Source organism: Alexandromys fortis, unplaced genomic scaffold, assembly GCF_014885135.2.
Source record: "Alexandromys fortis isolate MF-2015 unplaced genomic scaffold, M_Fortis_MF-2015_v1.1 scaffold_148, whole genome shotgun sequence".
Taxonomy (NCBI): domain Eukaryota; kingdom Metazoa; phylum Chordata; class Mammalia; order Rodentia; family Cricetidae; genus Alexandromys; species Alexandromys fortis.
Window position 1 is genome coordinate 235,764 of NW_026068019.1, and position 21,524 is coordinate 257,287.

At 45.2% G+C, this 21,524-nt stretch overlaps 2 protein-coding genes across 6 annotated transcripts in view; one reads left to right on the forward strand and one right to left on the reverse strand.

Moving 5' to 3' along the window:
* Positions 1-1,320, forward strand: part of Clip4 (CAP-Gly domain containing linker protein family member 4) — a 67,358-nt gene extending 66,038 nt beyond the window's left edge. For both annotated transcript variants that reach the window (XM_050163008.1, XM_050163007.1), the window contains exon 16: positions 842-1,320. In XM_050163008.1, coding sequence (XP_050018965.1) covers positions 842-1,163 — 322 coding nt within the window. In that variant the 3' untranslated portion in view covers positions 1,164-1,320. The remainder of the gene's footprint in view (positions 1-841) is intronic.
* Positions 1,321-9,947: 8,627 nt separating this feature from the next.
* Alk (ALK receptor tyrosine kinase) overlaps positions 9,948-21,524 on the reverse strand; it is a 723,384-nt gene continuing 711,807 nt past the window's right edge. For all 4 annotated transcript variants that reach the window (XM_050162985.1, XM_050162987.1, XM_050162986.1 and 1 more), the window contains 3 exons: positions 16,989-17,123; positions 16,219-16,309; positions 9,948-11,927 (listed from right to left, as the gene is read on the reverse strand). In XM_050162985.1, the coding sequence (XP_050018942.1) occupies positions 11,238-11,927; positions 16,219-16,309; positions 16,989-17,123 (916 nt within the window). In that variant the 3' untranslated portion in view covers positions 9,948-11,237. The remainder of the gene's footprint in view (positions 11,928-16,218; positions 16,310-16,988; positions 17,124-21,524) is intronic.

Genomic DNA, 21,524 nt, shown 5'->3' on the forward strand with positions numbered 1-21,524 from the left:
AGCTCTTGTAGACCAGGCTGGCCTCAAACTCACAGAGATCGGCCTGCCTCTGCCTACCGAGTGCTGGGATTAAAGGCTTGCACCACCACTGCCTGGTGTGAATATATATTTTTTATAAATTGCAGTATTAAAAGAGCCAAAAGAAAAAAAACATTTAGAACTTAAAAGTATGTTCCTAATACTGCTACTTCCAATTTTAAAAATTATAATTTTGGGACTGGAGAGATGGTTCAGAGGTCAAGAGCACTGACTGCTCTTCCAGAGGTCCTGAGTTCAATCCCCAGCAACCACATGGTGGCTCACAGCCATCTGGAATGAGATCTGGTGCCCACTTTAGCAAAACACTGTGTATATAATAAATAAATAAATAAATCTTAAAAATTATAATTTCAAAAATAAAAACAAAGGAAAAAGATCCAAATGTCTTTTAGCTGTGTTAATGGAAATTGCCTTTTACATTTAATTAAAGAGAAATGGTGATATTAAAAAATGTCGTTGTGACAATAGAAAAAAGAACAAGATTTTCACCTATAATTTAGATTCTTCGGAGGAATAGAAAAGGCAACCTAAATAAAAATATCTAATGCTGTATTGCTCAAAAATAAAAATAACGTTGTCATCATAAACTTTTCTCTTTTGTAAATTAAATGAACGTGGAGGTATGTGTCCCCACTGTGGATGAGGAGGTAGCAGTGGGCGTCCCCACTGTGGATGCGGAGGTAGCAGTGGGCGTCCCCACTGTGGATGCAGAGGTAGCAGTGGGCATTCCCACTGTGGATGTGGAAATTGCATCCAGTGACTCTGATGTCTAAGGCCAGTTCTTCCTTTCCCTTCTGGGCAGGTCCAAGTCCACTCTGCGCCGCAGCTGGAGCAGCACCACCACGGCAGGTGGCCTAGAGGGGACCGCGAAGCTGCATGAGGGGTCTCAGGTCCTGCTCACAAGCTCCAACGAAATGGCTACCGTTAGGTATGTGGGTCCCACGGACTTTGCCTCAGGCATCTGGCTTGGACTGGAGCTCCGCAGTGCCAAGGGAAAAAATGACGGCGCCGTGGGTGACAAGCGTTATTTTACCTGCAAGCCAAACTATGGCGTGCTGGTTAGACCAAGCAGAGTGACCTACCGAGGAATCAATGGGTCAAAGCTCGTCGACGAGAGTTGCTAAGTTAAATGTCTAAGGCATTCAGTGAACTCCTCTGAATATGCGTATGTGCTAGATGTAAAATAGAGTATAACAAAGGGTTTACTTTATTTAGATATCATGCAAAAGCTGAAAACACAGTAATCTTCATTAAAAAAAAAAACTCCAAAGGAACACACTTTGAACTTTGAGGGTCATGGTACTTTCGAAAATTTCAAAATAAGTACTTTTAAAAATTAGGTCCCTAGAAAATTCTGGGACAAAAAAAAAAAAAAAGGAATGCGCTATTAAGCCATGTGTGGTGGCAACTTTGCCATTTGGCTTCATTTTTGCACATGGTGTTACAGTCTTCACAGAGGTGGATTCACAAGCTTCATGATGCTCACGTGATCTGTTTCCTGTCCAAGTGTTCTGGAACCTTCCTATCTGTCTGTGGTTTGTTACTAAAAGGTACCTAGAGAGCAGACGCTAGATAACGGGTGTGTCTTACGTGTTCGCTTGCCCTTTCTGGAGAAAGGTTCCTCTGAGTAGTTAGGATGCGGGAGGAGAGTGGCTCTAGCGGCGTCTGGCTCCACCTTGCACCCATTGCCAACCACAGCGCTGGAATTCCTTCTACCAGAACCAGAGCTGAGAGTGAACGGGTCTCCTGACTCGGCGCACGCCTCTGCACCCAGCGTGCTCTCAGGTCAGCTCTGCTGCTGGGCCGCCCCATCGGTGCGCACCGCAAGCAGCTGCAGTTAAGTTTATGAACTCAAGGCAGAGTTTTGCACACTTATTTAACATTGTTCCTGACACATGCACAGCACTTTTGAAACATGATGCACTTTTCTTCTTTTTATTTTATTGTTTTTGAGACTTTGCCATCATTTCCTCCTGGGATGTGAAAGACTTTTTAAAAAAAGTATTTCACAGAAAAAAGCAAATGAAAATATGTTAGGCGGGGTGTGTTGTCCGTTCGGATGTTCGTGGTGTCTGGGCTCGGGTGGGGCGGGGTTAGCTGTAGCTGCGGAGTTGTGCCTGCTGCATAGCTCTGATGCATTCACTGGGCACATGTTCAGGTAAGCTTTATGATAGCGAAGCAATAATGTTACACATTCGTCTTGTGGATATGTTCTGACGTTTCTGTCCTGTTCCGTGTCAAAACTCATCCTCTATTGTAAATATTTAGACTTGAAACTACCACACAAATATTGGAACAGTTTGCTTTATGAAATTAAAAGTATCCTTCAGGACGGAACTTGGCTTTGTGCTTAGAAATACGCTCTGCTGAACCATTTTGCAATATGCTATCTTAAAAATCTAAATCCGGTCACTTGGTTGCCTTTTTTTTTAAGTGTGGTATTTCAAATAGAGTTATTTTCCTGAAATATATTTGCAAACTCAAGCTGCTTTATAATCAAGGAATATTTTTATTGATTGAAGAAAATGACTGCTGCAATTCAAAAGTGAACTTATTTTATTATATAGATGATTTCCTAGAATCTATTTATACCATAATAAAAAATCCACGACGGTAGCGAGCCTGGGATCTGTAGTTCTCTGTTAAATACTAACCACTGTATGTTAAAGACAACAATGCCAACACCAAACTTATTTTTGAGGTCAAAAACCAGTTGTTCACTTCATATTTAGATGGGGATTACTAAATCCACATAGTGTATATGCTTATGTATGCTACATGCACAGGTTAGGTGTTTTACTTACTAAATGTCATTCAGATTCTCTTCTTGAATGCTAATAAAAAGGGAAGATGCTGGAACGGTGTTGTGTCATTTATCCTGTCTGCAACTCTCCCCAGTGTCTTGGGGTCCATGTGCACTGAGCTCCACCCCGTTGTAATGGTTAAGGTTTGCCCTATCCTCATAATGAAGAGTCTTAAAGGTCTTTAATCTAGTACTTCATTTTTTGAGGTTTCCATGCATGTTTGGGATGCATTTTGATCATATGTATCCACCCTCTACTTGGAGCTCCTCTTGGCTGCCCCTCACTGTGTCCCCCTGACCACACCACGTGATCTATTTATTGATTTATTAATCTATTTATTATTTTGAAAAACTCACTAATTCTAATTAGCTCTGCCCATGTGTGTGTGGGTATAGGGCCATTTACTAGAACATGCACAACCTCCTAAGAGCCACCCTCTTGAAGAAAACTGACCCTTTCTTCCTCAGCTGGGGGGAGGCATCTTGAGCCCCTCGCTCGCTTATGTTGGCTTGATCTTGTACAGGCGGTGGCAGCTGGTGAGGGTCCCGGGTGCTTTTGTTCTGCCATGTCCAGAGGTTTCATACTTTTTACTCGCCAAGACAAAGTGGGATTTTAATTACCCTTCTTTGGCGTATGCGAGGAGCTCTTAAGAGTGTGATTCTGCAGTCTGGTAAGGTTCCTCTCCTCTCCTGCATGTGGGCTGCAGTTCACTTGTTTGTCCAGAGCATGAGAGAGCAATTTGAGTTCTCGTTAAAAAGCACTAACCCCTTCCCCCGAACGCTGTGTTATATTTCAGAGTAATTTGGGGAGGCGTGATTTTAAGTGTTCAGATTTTCTGATTCAAGTAATTTCTTTAAAAGTGAAACCGGATTGAGACGGTAGAATCTGGTGGGAATTCTCTATCCCTCTCCCCAGAGTGTCTCATGCCGCCATGCCTCCTCACCCCTCACTTCTCATGTTCCCCCACTTCTCACACCCACACCTGTCACATTCGCTACACGTCTCAGGCCCCATGTTGGTTCACTTCTCCCCAAAAGCCATGACCAACAATCTGCTGTATCTCATCTCCTGCACTAGGTGAGGGCTGGAGTTTGGTCGCTCTGCTCATCACTTTATCCTCACACCTAGGCCGTTCCTCGGCACCTGCCCGCCGCTCAGTAATGCTCAGTGAACACACAGAGGCACTGAAGGCACCGATGGCTTAGATACCTATGTCAGAGAGGTGACACTGAGTGATTAGGTCATGGACAGGTTCATTTTACTGGATACAAGAGGGAAGAGGACAAGGAAGGTTCATTTGCAGCATCCTATCTCTGCCCCAGGTCTGAGTTACTCTTCTGTTACTATGGTAACACACCATGACCAAGGCAGCTGACAGAAGGACGGGAGTCAGTCACCATCATGTTGGTGGGAGGCATGCAGTCAGGAACAGGAAAGGAGAAGCCCCATTTCAGCAGCAGAGAGAGCACATTGGCAGTAGGTGAGACCTTAAGCTCCCAAAGGCCACCTCCAGTGACACTTCTAACGAGGTGGGACTTCCTCAACCTCCCCAGACCACGCCTATATGTTTTTCTTTGGGTTCTCCTTCTTATTTAGCTTCTCTAGGATCACAAATTATAGGATCAATGTCCTTTATTTATGGCTAGAAACCAAATATGAGTGAGTACATCAGGAAATTCGGGATCAACGTACCCCTGGACCCAGCAATACCACTCTTGGGAATATACCCAAGAGATGCCTTATCATACAACAAAAGTATATGCTCAACTATGTTCATAGCAGCATTGTTTATAATAGCCAGAACCTGGAAACAACCTAGATGCCCTTCAATGGAAGAATGGATGAAGAAAGTATGGAATATATACACATTAGAGTACTACTCAGCAGTAAAAAACAATGACTTCTTGAATTTTGCATGCAAATGGATGGAAATCGAAAACACTATCCTGAGTGAGGTAAGCCAGACCCAAAAAGAGGAACATGGGATGTATTCTATTCAAATTTTTGTGCATGCTTTATACCAGAAGGAGAAAAGTGCATCTGGGGAGACTAAAGAAGACGAACGTGTGTTTCTGCTATTAATGTGGTCTCATTATGTTTGATGGGAATGAAACTTCCTGTTTTATAGCTCTCCCTCGGGGGAAGCACCAAGGGGTGGAGGTTTTTCCCCTTTCACCTTTTCCACTATCTTCCGTGAGTTGAATTTTCGTAATGATAAATCAGCCGTGAGTCCCATCACCTACCTCACCGCACCTTTCCAATAAGAAAGTGTGTGGTCACGGTGCACCGTGCAGGGTCTGGAAGTGTGTTTGATATTCTGAGTGTTTGCGGCTATTGTTTATAATCTGTTCCTAGCCATCTCCAGTATTGAAGACATGCTCACAATTCTGACTTAAGGACAGCTGTAGAGCAGTCCCGTATGTTCATATCTCACACACCTGTATCCTGATGGACTTGTCAGGGCAAGTTTGAGCTCAAGACTGGGTGAGTTATCAGTTGTCTCAACCAGATCAATAGAGACTGAATTTGAACTTTAGGTATTGCTCAACCTTAGGGGTTTGTCCCCTTCTGTGTCAGTCTGACAGAAGTCAAGCCCTGTCTGTCTAGCCTCACAGGACTCTTCGAAGCTTTGCCCAGATGCATTGCCTCACTCAGGACTGCGCTGATTATTATATTTCACACAACAAATCAAATCAGACTGACATGAAACTGAATCATGTTAAAACTACACGCACGGCTTCAAGCCGTTCTTATCCGCTTGCCAGTGTCACCGCAGAGGTCCATCTTAAAACCCGGTCAGCATCGTACGGGTGAAGATGATGATGGGCAAGTGTTGCTGTCCTCTTCTGTGGGGAAAACACCCCTTGACTTTAGAGAGAGCTTTCATAGTCATTGCCAGTCTCAGATTGAGGGTGGTAAAAACACTGGAGTCCGCCCCCACCCCCGCTCTTCTCTCTTTCTGGAAGGGAATGGAGGTTAGGGAACTGAGAGTTTGCCTGAGAGTCTTGTGATCTCACTTCGTGTCCCATGTTGTGACAGGGAAAATCCCTTGTCGTGTTTGGCTTCATTTCCTTTATCGCCATCGCCAGCTGCTTATCGGCATGTACAACGAGGGAAAAGAATTTCCGCATGTCAAATGACTTCTTTTGAGGTCTTTGGGATACTACATAAATAATACTTCGAAAATAAAGTGAAATGAATTTTGATTCTTTTTTAAAGAACAAAGTAGCAGGTATACCAAACTGTAGGAAATTTCCCTCCAGTCTTTATCTTTTACTTTTGTGTGATGTTGAGTTGACTGTCCTTTGGAGTTTCTATTTCCAGCTATGCCATAAAGGAACGTCACTGTAAACAGGCTTTTAGCATTTGCTACCCAAAGGCAAACTATAAATCCGAGAGGAGGGGCTCTTCTGTCCTACCGTAGTTAGGGAGAGTGACTCCTCAAGGAATTCCCTGTCATCAGGGCACTGGAACCACACTTGAGGAATGTCGGAATTCAGACTCCTCCCCCATCGAAAGATCTGTCCATTCTGGGCTTTGACACCTCTCTCTGAGAATGGGTCCTAAGAAAAGCAGATTGACCGCTGCCCGTGCACCAGGCACTTCATCACCATTCCAGCTTCGAGACAGATGTTTCAGGAGTTTCCTTTCAGACATCAGGCTGTGGCTGCAACGTGTCCAGCTTTGAATGACGTGATGCTGAAGGCATGGTGGCCATCAGACACGGCTGATAGTCCTTTGGCTGTGGCTTGCAGGAGGCCATCGGACCCACTTCATTTTGCTAATGGTTGTATGATTTTGACTAGGAAGGGGAAACGTAAATGGATGCTGACCCTTCTGGTCTGCTTCTCTGTGAAGGTTACATTTAATTAATTTGTCTCACTGTGATTGAGCCCTGAAGTCATTATCTTTGGCACTAAGTGAGTCATTAGGGTAAGGGATACACAGCTATGCTCTGCAGATTATGGGCTGACCCTTAGGGTTTACCTGACCAAGCTGAAGTCTCATAGATCACACAACTCAGAGTTGAAAGGATCCCTCGAGACCGAACTCTTCATTTTTTATTTTATTTTTTTTGGCATGGACTCCCCCTCCTCCTTTTTTGAGATGGTCTTTTTGTGTTGTTCAGGCTAGCCTTGAACTCATGGTCCTCTATCTCAGGCTCCTGAGAGCTGGGATTACAGGTTTGTGTCACCATGTCTGGACTCCTTAATTTTTAAAAGAAAATTCCAGTCCCTTGCCTGAGTCTCCCCAGTGGGTGATTGCCATCTAACACAGTCCCCAAACTACAGCCCAGATTGCTCACCATTGGCAAAACAATGGACGCGTGCTAAACCATCCCACACGTAGCCATCTGAGTTCCATTGGCCTGACGTTCAGCTCTGTTGGCAAATGGCTTCCTTACGGTGTAAATATTCTAGGGAGACCTGACGGTGTAGCTGCTCAGAATGAAGTGAGTTTAATAAGAATCGGCCTTTTGTCTGGCCCCAGCTGGCAGAGGAGCCCTGCAGGAGAGGCCCCTGTGGGTGAGTGTTTGCAGGAGGCCTTAGGTCTCTGAAGATTGGTGGAGTGAGGGGGAGCATACAGGAGTGTCCGATAAAGGGCTGCAAGAAGTGGATTTGGGAAGGAGCTGAGAACAGGCTTTGGTTGTGGTTTTCTGAGCCTAGCGTGGCAGCACCGCTGTCGCCCGGTGGGGCGGTGCCCGTGTTTCACGTGTGTGAGAGAGCAGGGTGGCTTTAGCTTTCTGTCCTATTTCACTCTGTTCCTGTCTGACTTCCCGAGTGTTTCCGGCTTAGCTCGAGTGTCTATTCAAGGATGCAGTAGAAATTAAATTTACCTGCTTCAGGGTACCGAGTGAAAATAGAATCTTAATAACAACCTTCCTGTCGTTTCTCAGGCATCCTGTTTGATTTCAGGGCATCATGTCAAGGGATTCGGGAACACTGGCGTGTGTCTGTGTGTGCACAACTTGGCAACCATCTGCTGCTGTGATGTACTTAAGTCAAATTGTGGGTTCTCTAGGGACTCATTTAAAAAAGTCGGTAGCTAAAGACAGATTGACAGCGCTTCACACAGCTTCGGGAATCTTGTCTTGGAAAGCGCGGCTGTGGAGCAGCCTGGATTTACATTCATGTTGTTTTTGGACTGTGGTGCTCAGGAAGGTTTTTAATCCTGCTATATGACTGGAGAAAAATCTATCAGAATAGCCCAGCTGTTAGAATTGCTTACAGGTGCACCCTGTGGATCTGAATGGAAAAGCCCCACATTTTAAACTAATAAAATTGTTCTGCAATTATATGGTGCTTTACTGTCTTAGGGTTCACAAAGTATTATATGAAAATGACTATTTCCAAAGATTGCCTTAAATTGATGAAATGGCTTCCTCTCTGTGGTGCTTATCTTTAATATTTGGGACTTTAGAGTCTCTACAGTCTTCTTTTGAGCAAAAATGGAACTGGTCAGGATGATGTTCTCATGACTGTCGTTAGACAAGGGACAGATAAAGGGAACATGCTACCAGTGGGAAAGCCGAGAGCCCGGGGTATGGGTAGCACAACCAGCCCCAGAGCATCTCAGGGCGGGAGGGTTGCTTGTGAGTTCACAGTTTATGTTCTCCCCCAGGGGTAGCAGGGCAGGGGCAGTGTTATCTCTTTGTGCATGGAGGTGCCACAGGTCAATTTACCTCCAGATGGCCAGAACTCAGACACCACTGTGGGCAAGAGAGACTGGTCCTGTCTGCGAAACAGAATGTACTTTAGAGGAAGGTTGTCCCAGCTCTTCTGATTGGCTATAATTTAGAGATGTCACAGAGGAAGGTTGTCCCAGCTCTTCTGATTGGCTATAATTGAGAGGCGTCACATATTAGCAAACTGGATATTCCTTACAAATCGCCTGTTCCACAGTGGAACAGCCATGACCTTTTTGATTCCTTCTTTACAGACATGGGATACAAATAATTATACTAGCTTATGGTTTAATTAGCATGGCTCCTGCAAACCTTAATTGGGCCTGTTCACTTTCTATGAGGAACTTGCAACCATGGTTAATGAATGTATTAATGTCCAGTATCTGTATAAATTGCCATTAACTATATGGCTGGCACAATATATAGTGGACACTAATCCAGATTCATGGTACCTAGGGTTTACACCAACTTCAATGAAACATCTTAATGTCATCGCAGCAGCTCAGGGTGGAGTTGTTTATTGACTTATCCATGTACACAGACTTGAAGATTTGACCGGCATTTACATGAACAGCGATACCAATAAAGACGATTAGAGAGAAGCAACAAAATCCGTATCAGTGGTAGTAAGGCACAACCTGAATCTGAGGGTTTGTAGAGAGGAAAGGGGCGAGAGTCCCTGCCCCCCATTAATAACAGAGTTAGCTCTTTAGCCACGGGGCACACCGCCTGCTCAGTTGTTTAGTGACTTTACAGTCAGAAACCAGAGCTGTTTTCTCAGCAACGGACAGCTCCTCTGGCATCAACCTCAGGACAGTGTTTCTCAGTGTGAGATTCTGGAACCTCTTGGAGTGGTTTGTGAGCTGAAACAAGGCTTTTTGATTGTGTGGCTATTTTTGCATCAAAACTTGAGCCAAGGCTGGCACTTTACCGATAGCGTTTTCAGAACTGTTACCCGGGTATACGGTTGCACAAGTCTTCCAGCTGGGAAATGCTTGGGGCAGTTATGGAAAAGTAGTCTCTGGAGCTACCGGTGACTCTTTAGATGTTCAGAGCCAATTTGAGGGCCAGGCAACTGCCTTAAGGGAACAGAAAAAAGTTGTCTGGAATTGGCATAGAACGCAATGAATCTCCTACACCCAGAAGTGGCACTTTTGAAGTAAATGAAATGGAGGTGGGGAGAAAGTTGTGCATGTGTGCACAGACACACAGACACACATGCGTGTACACACACACGCACACACACACACACACACGTGCGCACGCGCATACACACTCCCAGTCCCTATGCTTGGGAATGCTTTGTACATAGCAAGTAACAAAACCTTTTTCCCCCAAAGAGATGCTTTGCAGAGAACTGGATGTGAGGAAACAGAAGCGGAGGAAAAGGGAATGAAAACATACAGATAAACTCGGTATTGCATAAGCATGTGTATAAAATTTAATGGGTTCCCAATTCCATTTCATAGAAATAAATTTCATCTGTGAAAACCAGGTTCAGAACGCCCACGAAACACAGCATCAACTTCAACGACCTCAACTGTCCAAGCAACATGTGATTCCTGTCCTCACTGCCACCTGGAGGAAAAATGCTTTGCTATAATCTGCATCTGAGATCTGTATAAATTATGCTATGAATATACGATCACATCTGTGTTCCCAGCACACCAGAACCTCATGGCTAAGGAAGAGAAAGCTGGGGGGAACTGGGGAAGGATGGGCCAGGCTCTAAGCCCCTGGAGTGGCCCAGTGAGTCACCAAGGGGAGGAACTCTGGGATGAGAAGGTTGGGGCCTTCCACGTATTGACATCCATGTCCACAGTCGGGCATCTTTCTATGCTTCTATGTATCACTGCTACTTACTTTTTTTTTTTAAAGGTGATCAGATCTGAATTAATGGAAAGTCTGAAATATAAGAATTTCAATCTTGAGTTTTAAATCCAGTAGGAAACCTCACACTCGGTATTTAACTTTTAGTAGGAAGATTTTCTTAAGGCATGAGGTATGTTAACAGGGCATTTGAATCGCTGGATCGCTACTGGTGTTTCATTCTACGCAAAGCACTTGAGATGTATGCATTTCGCTTAGATGAATATATATACACGTTTTCACTATACTATGAACTATTCACGACTGTTTTTTTTTTACAATAGGCAATGAGTTAGAACAATTAAAAGCCTCTAACCACAACCCACAGCGATGTCAGCTTATGAGGTTTTTTTCCCAAATAATTAATGTCTCTCCCCATGCTAAATCATTGCAATTAATTCCTTCATTTCTGTCCCCTCGCCCCTCGAATGGCTCATGTCCACCAGGCAAGGAAACATCTACGACTCCCCCTATGAGACACGGAAGCAGCTAGTCCTGACTACACGGAAGCAGAGAGCACACAAATTCGAAAAGAAGCCTTAGGGGACTGTACAGCGGACCATGCATGGAAACTTGACGCAACCAATCCGGGCCTTGTACTGATCGCTTTTTTAAAAATGGCATTTTCTTCTTTTGAAAGGATAGATGAACCCATGCTCAAAACCTTTCTTGAAATACAAGTTTTCCTTATTATTATTATTTTTTAAATGTGGCACTTCAAAACAAGTTGGCACAAAATGAAAGTGATATTTGGTCTCTGGTTTGTGGTGGAGCCATTCAGTCCGTCTCCGGGAGGGCTCCGGCTCCTCCAGGGGGAGAAACTAGTGTGGCCGCAGGGCTCAGGGCCCTGGCTGGGTGACCTTATTCTTGCTTTTCATCACGGTGTCCCCGGGGGCAGCGGTGGCTTCCAAGGGGAGACCCTGCTGCTGATAGCCGTAGTTGACGTTCCCACAGGGGAAGTGGCGCAGCCTGAACAGCGGCACCTCCTTCATGGTGGCGCTCAGAGCCGATGGCTCGAGCAGCAGCGCAGCCCCCGGTCTGCGGGGTCCCTCGCCCGGCCCGGTCCAGCCACCCTCTGCCGCTCCTGCCCGCGCCTGCGGCTCGGCGCTCGGTGGGGGATGGGTCGTTTTGGCTGGCTTCTCCGTGAACCACGAGCCGTAGGTGGGGTTCCACAGGCTGGTGGGCTTGTTTCTGGAGCCAGTGCTCTTGTGCAGCTCCGGCGGAGGGTTGGGCTGCGAGAACGCCATGTTCACGTGGCCCCGGTCGGCCGCCCCTCGGGGCACCCGACTCGCAGCCGCACCCGCTAACGCTCCCACGGCCGCCCCCGGGGGCTTCTTCACCAAGGGACCTGGCGCCGCCAGGGCTGCGGGCTGCGGGGCGGCGGGTGCCTCCTCGAGCTTCGCGGGCTGGGGGGACACCAGCAGAGGAGGCATCCCCTCGGGGTCTTTGGGCCTCATGGGCACTTTCTCCTCCTCCTCCACCACTGGGCCATATTCTATGGGCAGAGCTGTGTTGATGACATCCGGATCCTGTGGGAAGGAAGGAGAGCGAGAAAGGACGGATGAAAATGGAATCACAGAGTTGTCGGATCTCAAAGAGATCTCAGAGAGAGTAACATCTGTTTACAGATGAGCCATTTTTTGTCAACTAGACACAAACTAGGGTCGCCTGGGAGGTAGTACCCTTAACTGAGTACTGGCCTCCATCAGATGGGCCTGTGGCCATGTCTGTGGGTTCTTTTCTTAATGACTGATGTGCCCAGTCCACTGTGGGCAGTGACACCCCTGGCAGGAGGTTCAGGGTCGTCTTAAAATAAGCGAGCCAATGAGCAGCCTTCCACCATGGTCTCGCCTTTAGTTCCCGCCCCCAGGTTTCTGCCTTGATTTCCTGCCCGGGCTACCCATGACTACAGACTGTCAAGTGTTAAGATGAAGTGAACCTCTCCTTCCCAAGATGCATTTGCTCGTGGTGTAATGTAAATACATTAACGGGTAGGCCTAAGCAATGGCTGAGCATCACTGTTCTTGAAAGCCTTGGAAGAAACCAATGTAGGAGGAGAGGGTACCAGATGCTTATGGGGTGCTGGGAAGCACCCACCCCCGGGACAGTGGAATAGGAGCCATGAAGCAGAGGCCCTGGGACAATTTCTTTTTTACAGATTTAAAAAACTTTATTAGGTTTTAATTTATTGTGTGTCTGTAGATGCCTTTGGACATTCATGTGCCTGGTGTGTGTGGAAGTTGAGGACAGCCCTATGGAGTGGGTTCTCTGTCTTCCACGACGTGGGTCCTGGGGATCAAACTTAAGTTATTTGGTTCTGGCAAGCAAAAACCTGAACTTGTTGAGGCCCCTGAGTTTTGTTTGTTGGTTTTGTTTTTAACGTTGATTTAGCAATATTATGGTCTATTTCCAATAATAGGCTCGCAACTTAAAAGACAAAAAGTAGTGTGTGTGGCTTCTGTTTGGCTGTAGGGAGGGTGGCAGAGGAGAAGGATGCCACGCTTGGCTTCCAAAGGGTGTTCTTTGCTCTCTCCCCAAGCATCTGTAGCTTCCCTCATATTTGGGTGATCGGCCCCTGGTGGTGACTCCGTGTTGTATGTCATTGCATGTGCTGCTGTCCGGCCCCTGATGGTGACTCCGTGTTGTATGTCATTGCATGTGCTGCTGTCCGGCCCCTGATGGTGACTCCGTGTTGCATGTCATTGCATGTGCTGCTGTCTGGCCCCTGATGGTGACTCCGTGTTCTATGTCATTGCATGTGCTGCTGTCCGGCCCCTGATGGTGACTTCGTGTTCTATGTCATTGCATGTGCTGCTGTCTGGCCCCGATGGTGACTCCATGTTGTATGTCATTGCATGTGCTGCTGTCCGGCCCCTGATGGTGACTTTGTGTTGTATGTCATTGCATGTGCTGCTGTCTGGCCCCGATGGTGACTCCATGTTGTATGTCATTGCATGTGCTGCTGTCCGGCCCCTGATGGTGACTTCGTGTTGTATGTCATTGCATGTGCTGCTGTCCCGCTGTAGAAACACATTTGCTCATTCAGAGGTGACAGGGCTTTTGTGGAGTCGAGCAAAGTCTCAACCATGATGAGGAAAAGCCATTCACAAAAGCAGCTCGGTGCTAGACTATCGCCGTCGTCATAGACTGTAACAGGAAAGCAGACACAGTTGCCAAGGCTTTAAGGAAAATTTGTGGGCAAAAACTCGGGGGAAATTTAGTTCAGTAATAGTATATGAAAATGGAGGGGAACCTCCATTACTCAAGTTTTACAGAAGAGCACACAGGTCCGGTATCTGTCAGCAAAGGGTTTAAGAAAACAGCATCAGATATCTTTTAAAAAGCCATTTCATAGCTGGGCGGTGGTGGCACACTCCTTTAATCCCAGCACTCGGGAGGTAGAGGCAGGTGGATCTCTATGAGTTTGAGACCAGCCTGATCTACAAGAGCTAGTTCCAGGACAGCTAGGGCTGTTATACAGAGAAACTCTATCTCGAAAAACCAAAACAACAAACAAAAACAAAGCCATCTCATTTCTTGCCTGTTTTTGACTCTCACAGTCATTAAAGTAAACAGCTGTAGAATCACCTGCTTTTGCAGGTGTATCTTGGAGAAAACACCCAAAGAAAGGCATGAATGTGTATATGTATGTGTTTATGAGTGCATCCTATTCCTGTTACAACATAATAAATTAAGTGTTATTAAGCAAGGTTCCCTGAAACAGCCCCGAGATAACATGGTCACTGACTCCCATCTTGATGAAGGAGGCAACTCACCTCTACAGCAAAAGCCCCGAGAGGGTTGAGATAGTACGACTAGATAGACATCTGCTGAAGTCTGAGGAAGCTGTCAGTCCCTGGGCCCAGTAGGGAGAACTTAGAGACATGGTGGCTCATTGTTGGATTTTTCTAAAACATCTCCATGACGTGACCACCCGTAGGTTTTCCACACTCCAGCAGATGAGCCCATCCCCATGTAAATACGGTGTGTGACTGGTTTTATGTCAGTCAGAGCAAGTTAGAGTCATCTGAGAACAGGAAACTCAACTGAGAAAAGTTTCCATAAGATTGGGCCACAGGCAAGCCAGTAGGGCTTTTTCTTAATTAGTGATTGATGGGGGAGGGCCCAGCCCGTTGTGGGTGGCGCCATCCCTGGGCTGGTGGTCCTGGGTTCTAGAAGAAAGCAGGCTGAGCAAACCATTGGAAGTAAGCCTTAGTAAGCAGCACCCCTCTACGGCCTCTGCATCAGTTTTTGCCTCCAGGTTCCTGCCCATTAATGGGCTATGGTATGGAAGTGTAAGGCAAATAAGTCCTTTCCTCCCCAGATTGCTTCTGGTCACAGTGTTTCATCACAGCAATGGTAACCCTAACTGACACATATGGGTAGCATATGTGGACTAATAACTGGACTAATGGGTTATCCGACGGGCACGCAGCAAAGATGAGCAACAACAGAAAGAAGACTTGGAGTTGGAAAGGGGCCATGTTTGGGAGATGGGGGGGTACAGTGCAGGCAGTGGGGGGTGGGGAGGAGGGAGAATGTAAGTAGAAGTTGAAGGGCGAGGGTGTTGAGGTATAGGAAGAATATGCTGATTTAATTTTGAACCCTGATAAAGCTCAGAGTCTGGAGGGAGGTGAAGACTGGACAGAGTAGAGAGAAAAATGGAAACTGACGTGAAGTCCTGAGGGGTAGCTGGTGACGTCCTCACAGGGAGATGGACTGGGGAACGGGGTCGCTGCTAGCAATTCTGTGCCGGAGAGAGGGAGGAGAGCATCCCCCCCCCCCCCGCTATCCCCACGTGATGATGAGTGGGGGGTACCTGCTGAAGATGAAGGTGAACACTCACACTTCAGTCAAGATGGGAGGAAGTGGGAGAGGAATCTACAGAGAACCCAGGACTGCTAGGAGTCCGTGTGACTTGGACAGTTTCTTCAAGCCCAGTCCCCTCCTCTGTAAAATGGGGTAAAATGAACCCTCCGTGAGAACAACATAAAAAGACCCGGGAAAGCGGCTTGTGTGGTATAATCCCACGGAAGTGCTACTGATGGATGGTTTGAAGGTTTCTCTTGATTGCTTCAGCAATTATCCAGTTACTATCTATCTACTTAATGTGATTATTTGTCTAGCCAGGTTGGAAGTCTTGAGAGCTTTCATTCTCCCTTGAAAACCCAGCTTCAGCTACAGATCATTAACTATCTAGCTATCCATGACACTACAACAAGATGGCTGCCTAAACAAGACCTGGACATCAACAGACACTTAACGTGGAAGGGGGAAATCTCAGGGGCCCCAAGCCTAGACAAAGAACTGTGGTCAATAATGATGGCTCCCCAGGGTGGAGCCATCTAATTGGTTATTCAGTATCAAGTGGTTGACCCTGAAATCACATATATACAAGGAACACAAAATGGACTCAAGAGATTGTATGTATATGTACATATATGTAACAACAGTCAAAGAAAAAGAGGTCATGGATTTGAGTAAAGAAGCTGGGTGGGGGTGGTTGGAGAGGTTGAGGAAAGGAAAATGATGTAATTGTATTTTAATTGTTAGACGATGACAGCGAAAGTCATTCACTGTCTAGAGGATTAGCTAATGCTTTTGAAGTGAACAGAGTCTGCCTGGCGCTGTAACTAACACGTGGCATTTCCAGTGTCTATTGTAGGGCATGGGCAAAACGAGATGCCAATCATACTATTTCAGAGATCACAAGTATCGAACCTCACAATCACCAATCCTAGATTATAAATATAAAATATCGAATAATAGAAAACGTTCCAATGGAGATTAAAGTCTGGACAAGGGGAGGAAACATTTTACCTGGGTGCAGTACTCAATCCTCTCTAAAATGATGGCAAAGTTGGGTCTGTCTTCAGGTTGATGCTGCCAGCACTGAGTCATTATCCGGTAGCTGAAAGAACAGGCACGTTAACTGATCAGGTGCACCCGGGGAAGGCTTTGTCACCCCCAGTTCTTTTCTCAATCAAGCCAAAGCTTTAATGATGGGAAGCCATCAAAGTCCACATGGTTGACCTATTCTGCCCCCTGCTGGTGGGAGAGAGAATCACGTCTAAACGTGAGTCTCCTGCAAGATACCCAGTTGTTTACATCAAATCCCACTTCCTGAAGCCATGTTTAGGATGGGATATTTTTAGTCCCCATCTTGTTTTTGGAAAAGAGGTGAGGGGGTCCACAGGGGGCCGAAAAAAAAACAAGGAAAACATCAACAACAACAAAAACCACACACACACACACACACACACACACACACGGGGGGGGGGGGGGAAGACTATTTAAGGGCCGTAGAGTGCTGGGCTGACCAAGTGTGTCTGGGATGCACATTTCTAGGGGCGATTCTGAAATGGAAGACTAGCAAGTCCACAGCCTCCAGCCTGGCAATGGACACCTTTCTGGGGTGACATTATTGTGTCTGAAGGGCTGGAAGACCCCATCTTACTGAAGTCTGTGGCACCCTGTGTTTGGGGACATCTTAAAAGAAGGCTACCATTTCCCCTTTAATATTAAAAGATCCAAATACTTAAAACCTAGACCATGCTCAGTTTCTAGTAGGAAGTTCCCAAAGCTCATACACAGGCCCGGGGCAGTTCTTGGGCGGGTCCATCCGTCCTCCACTGGTGACAAACTCCAGAACTTCCTGGTTGCTCTTGCTGGGGTATGGCATATACCCAAGGGAAAATATTTCCCACAGCAACACTCCGAAAGACCTGGGCATGGAACAGAAGACACGGATATGGATGTGCATGCATGCACACACAGACACTTACGTTTTTAGTGTGTTTTTGATTCTACCATTTTCTGTAACAAAGGGCACTGTGTGTTTGTATGCACTTGCATGTACACACACTTGTGCACATGCACATACACATGAGCTCAAACGACAACAATTTTAAGTATTGTTTCTTGGGAACCATCTACCTTGTTTTTTGTTTTAAATAATTATTTACTTTGTATTTGAGTGTGTGTATCCGCTCGTGTGTATGAAGGTGTCTACAGAAGCCAGAAGAGGGCACCAGATCCCCTGGAGCTTGAGTTATAGGTGGTTGTGAGCCATTCAGTGTGGGAGCTGGGAATTGAACCCAGGTCCTCTGGAAGACCAGCAAGCTCTCTTAACCATGAAGTCTTTTCTCTTGTCCCTAACTTGTTTTTTAATTAAAGATTAAAAAATATATCTTTAGATATGGTCTCTTAGTGTCTCAGGGTTCACAAGAAGGCTAGGCTGGCTAGTCAGTGAACCCCAGGGTCCATCTGCTTCTATCCCCCAACCTTGTACATTGTAAGCCACACTATTCCTCAACTTTTTTTTTTCTTCTTTTCCTTCTCATGAGTTCTCGTGATTGAACCAAGTCCTTTGGCTTGGAATCTACAAGCACTTCATGGACTGAGATATCTCTCCAGTCCCAGAGGACTTCCTAGATCCAGAAACCTGGAAAGAATGGACCGGGCAGTGGTGGCACATGCCTTTAATCCCAGCACTCAGGAGGCAGAGGCGGGTGGATTTCTGTGAGTTCCAGGCCAGCCTGGTCTACAAGAGCTAGTTCCAGGACAGCTTCCAAAGCTACAGAGAAACCCTGCCTCGAAAAAAAAAAGCACAAACAAACAAACAAAAAAAAACAAAAAAAGAATGCCCAAGCACCCATAGGAATCTCTATTAAGGATAACCTGTTAACATACTTTTCATCCCAGACAAGCACTGAGCCTAGATTTCTTTTGTATAGTCATAGCTATAGAACCTTGATGATTTTGCTCATTTCACTGTAGCACCATTTCCATCCTAAACATTTTATAAATAGGGTCTGAAATGCCTGGGAAATATTCCATTGAGATGTAACATGGTTGGCCTTATCACACTGCTTTCAGTTTTCAAAGTATTTTAAACATTGCATGAACACTTTTTGCACTTTGATTTTATTTAATTTTGTGAGAAGTCTCATTTTGTATTTTAACCTGACTTTAAATTTGCATTAATAACCCAGCTGACTTCAAACTCAAAATCCTGAGTACTGGGACCATAGGATGGGCTACTACACCTGGCTTTTGCCCATTTTTAAAGATTTCCTTAGGATAAACCATCTGAAACTAATAGAATAGTAAAAATCAATACTTCTAGGATAATAACTAGATTTAAAGACACCAACCCTGAAATTTTCTTGGTACATATTGTTGATTTGGGGCATTCAATTCTATCTACCCAGTAGTGTTACTCTCACCAACTTTTGGTATATACATTAATAATAATGTTGACTCATTTAAAGTGTATGGGTATCTTATCTGCATGTACGTCTGTACACTACATGCCTCCAGTGCCCATAAAGGCCCAAAGAGGGTGTCAGACCCCCTGGAACTGGAGTTACATGTTGCAGACTATTCCTTTACACCATGTGAAGATATGTCACTGTGACTGGTTTAATAAAAAGCTGAACAGCCAATAACTAGGCAGAATTTCCAGGCATAGAGGAGTCTGGGAAAAAGAAGGGCAAAGAAGCCAGTTAGACACAGGGCAAATTGGACATATAAAATGGGAAAGAGGTAAAAATTAAATGGTAGAATGTAGATTAATAAAAACAAGGGATATTTTTAACTTATAAGAGTTAGTTGGAAATAAGCCTAAGCTATCGGCCCAATGTTCATGATTAATATGAAGTCTCCATGTGGTTATTTGGGAGCTGGCTGGCAGAAGAGAAAAAGTCTGACTATAGTTACAGATGGCTGTGGGCTGTCATGTGGTGCTGGATACTGAACCCTGGTCCTCTGGAAGAACAGTCAGTGCTCTTAACCACTGGGCATCTCCCCAACAGCAGAGTCCTCCCCCCTCAAACAAAACAAAGCAAGAAAAACAAAACAAAAAACCCACGCAAAGACCTCAGGGCAGAAGTGCTTCCAACCTAATATTTTGTGTTCATTTTAAATTAATTAATTAGTTAATTAAAGGCACAGTGCACATTCAGGAGTGTGTGTTCTGAAGACTGAACTCAGGTATGGTGAGGAGTGCATTTTCCTACCGAGCAATCTCTCCAGGTCTGCTGGAATATGGTAACTCTTGACTTCATGTGGTGGAGTGTTTTACTAGAATGTGCTATGCTATTCCCTACTTTTCTCCTATACATTGTCTGTTCACATCTTTTGCATGATTTTATCTGTCAGGGCAGAATATTTTAGTATTTGGCCTTTGAATTGTACACTTTTTAAAATGTATTAGTTAGCCCTTCAGCACAGCAGAGATGATCCTGGTGGTGGGGGTGCTGGTAAGCAGGCCCTAAGGGTGTTAGAGCAGGAGAATGCCCCCCCCCCAACCCCGTGGTGCCTGTTGCATTGGGTTAGCTAGCTGGGGCAGTGATGGAGAGCTTGCCTGAAGGGGAGGATGAGGGAGAGCTGGTGGGCTAACCAACCAAGAACCAGGTCCAGAACCATCACGAGATTATTTTTTTCTTTTAGATTTTCTTTTTGGGGGTGGTGGTCAGAGAGATAGATGGGATGGGGTGCATGGTGTGAAATCCACAAAGAATCAGTAACAAGTTAAAGAAAAAGACATTAGCCCTTTAACAAAAATAATAATGCTTAGTTTTTGGTGGAGTTGGAGGTAGGGCTAGGGACTGAATCCAGGGTCTTGTATATGCTAGGCAAGCATTCTACCACTGAGTTGAGTCTCCCTAGTTCCTTTTTTGTTTTTTTGTTTTTTGTTGTTGTTGTTTGTTTGTTTGGTTTTGGTTTTTCGAGACAGGGTTTCTCTGTGGTTTTGGAGCCTGTCCTGGAACTAGCTCTTGTAGACCAGGCTGGTCTCGAGCTCACAGAGATCCACCTGCCTCTGCCTCCCAAGTGCTGGGATTAAAGGCATGCGCCACCACCACCCCCTACTTCCTTTTTTAAAATGTAATTCTGGGTAGTATCATTTTGGCCCTGAACTCACTCTGTGACCAGGCAGGCTTTGATGTTGCAATCCTCCTGCCTCAGCTCCTCAAGGAATTATAATTACAAGAATAAACCACCAGGCTTAGCCAAAACACATTTATTACTTGCTTTATGATGTAACTGTATAGTGTATCAAAGGCTTGAGTTTTCCGGTAGTTAAATATATTCATTGAATTTTTTGTAATTTCTTTTATTTGTTTTATAGTTATATAATCTTCTCTTCACCAAGGATTAAATAAATGCTGTTTTCTCAGTATGCTTGTTTTCTCTTACCTAAATCTAGTTAGAATTTATGTATGGTGGGAGGGAAGGGTCAAAATTGGTTTGTTTCTCTGAACGATTCTTCCCACACTTTATAAAATGATTCCCTTTTTCTATTGGCTTTTGATTAAAGATAGGGCTGTTTTTAGTAGGCACACCTACCTATCCCTTCCGTCTATTTGCTTTCTGCATTGACAATATCCTGTTTTGCTTTTTCTGTCTGTGTTTTGACATCAAATAAGACATTTTCCTCTTTCTAAAAAGGTATTTGATTTCCTGTTACTTGTTTTAAAAGACTTTGGAGATGCAGTTTATTAGATTCCAGAAATAATATTTTCTACTTTGATGACATTTTTTATTTCCAACTCTTAGTTTAATGATCAGATTTTGGAGAAAGAAAATCTGTGCTTGCTCTAGTATCTCCACGCAGTTTTCTGCTCTTCATAAACATTGCCCTAACATGGTGGAGAAAGCACACTTCTGTGGAGCGGGAATGGTTTCTTTCACTGTTCCTGTGCTGGTGAAATTAGCGGTCTGCAGACTGCTGGGGACACGAATTATCCCCTCTCATGTGGTCCTTCAGACCCCCCCAATACAACAAACAACGACATAACAAAAGGCAACAAGGGAGCTGTCTGAAGAGCCCCAGCTACAGATTCTCTGCTTGTCTATAGACAGGTACATACAGATAGGTACTAGCTGGTGATTGCAGTCATCTTCTTGTCGTTTTAAAGACAACGCCTGGGTGTAGCTCAGGCTGATGTAGCTCAGGCTGGCCGGAAACTGTTTAACCCAGGTTGGCCTCAAACTCCCAATCTTCCTACCTACGGCTCCTCAGTGTTGGGGTTACAGGTTTGGGCCATCACATCGTTTGAGAGAACTCAGGTGTTATTTTGCCTTCCTGATGTCAGTGTTTGCTTTTCTTCTAGAATAAACAG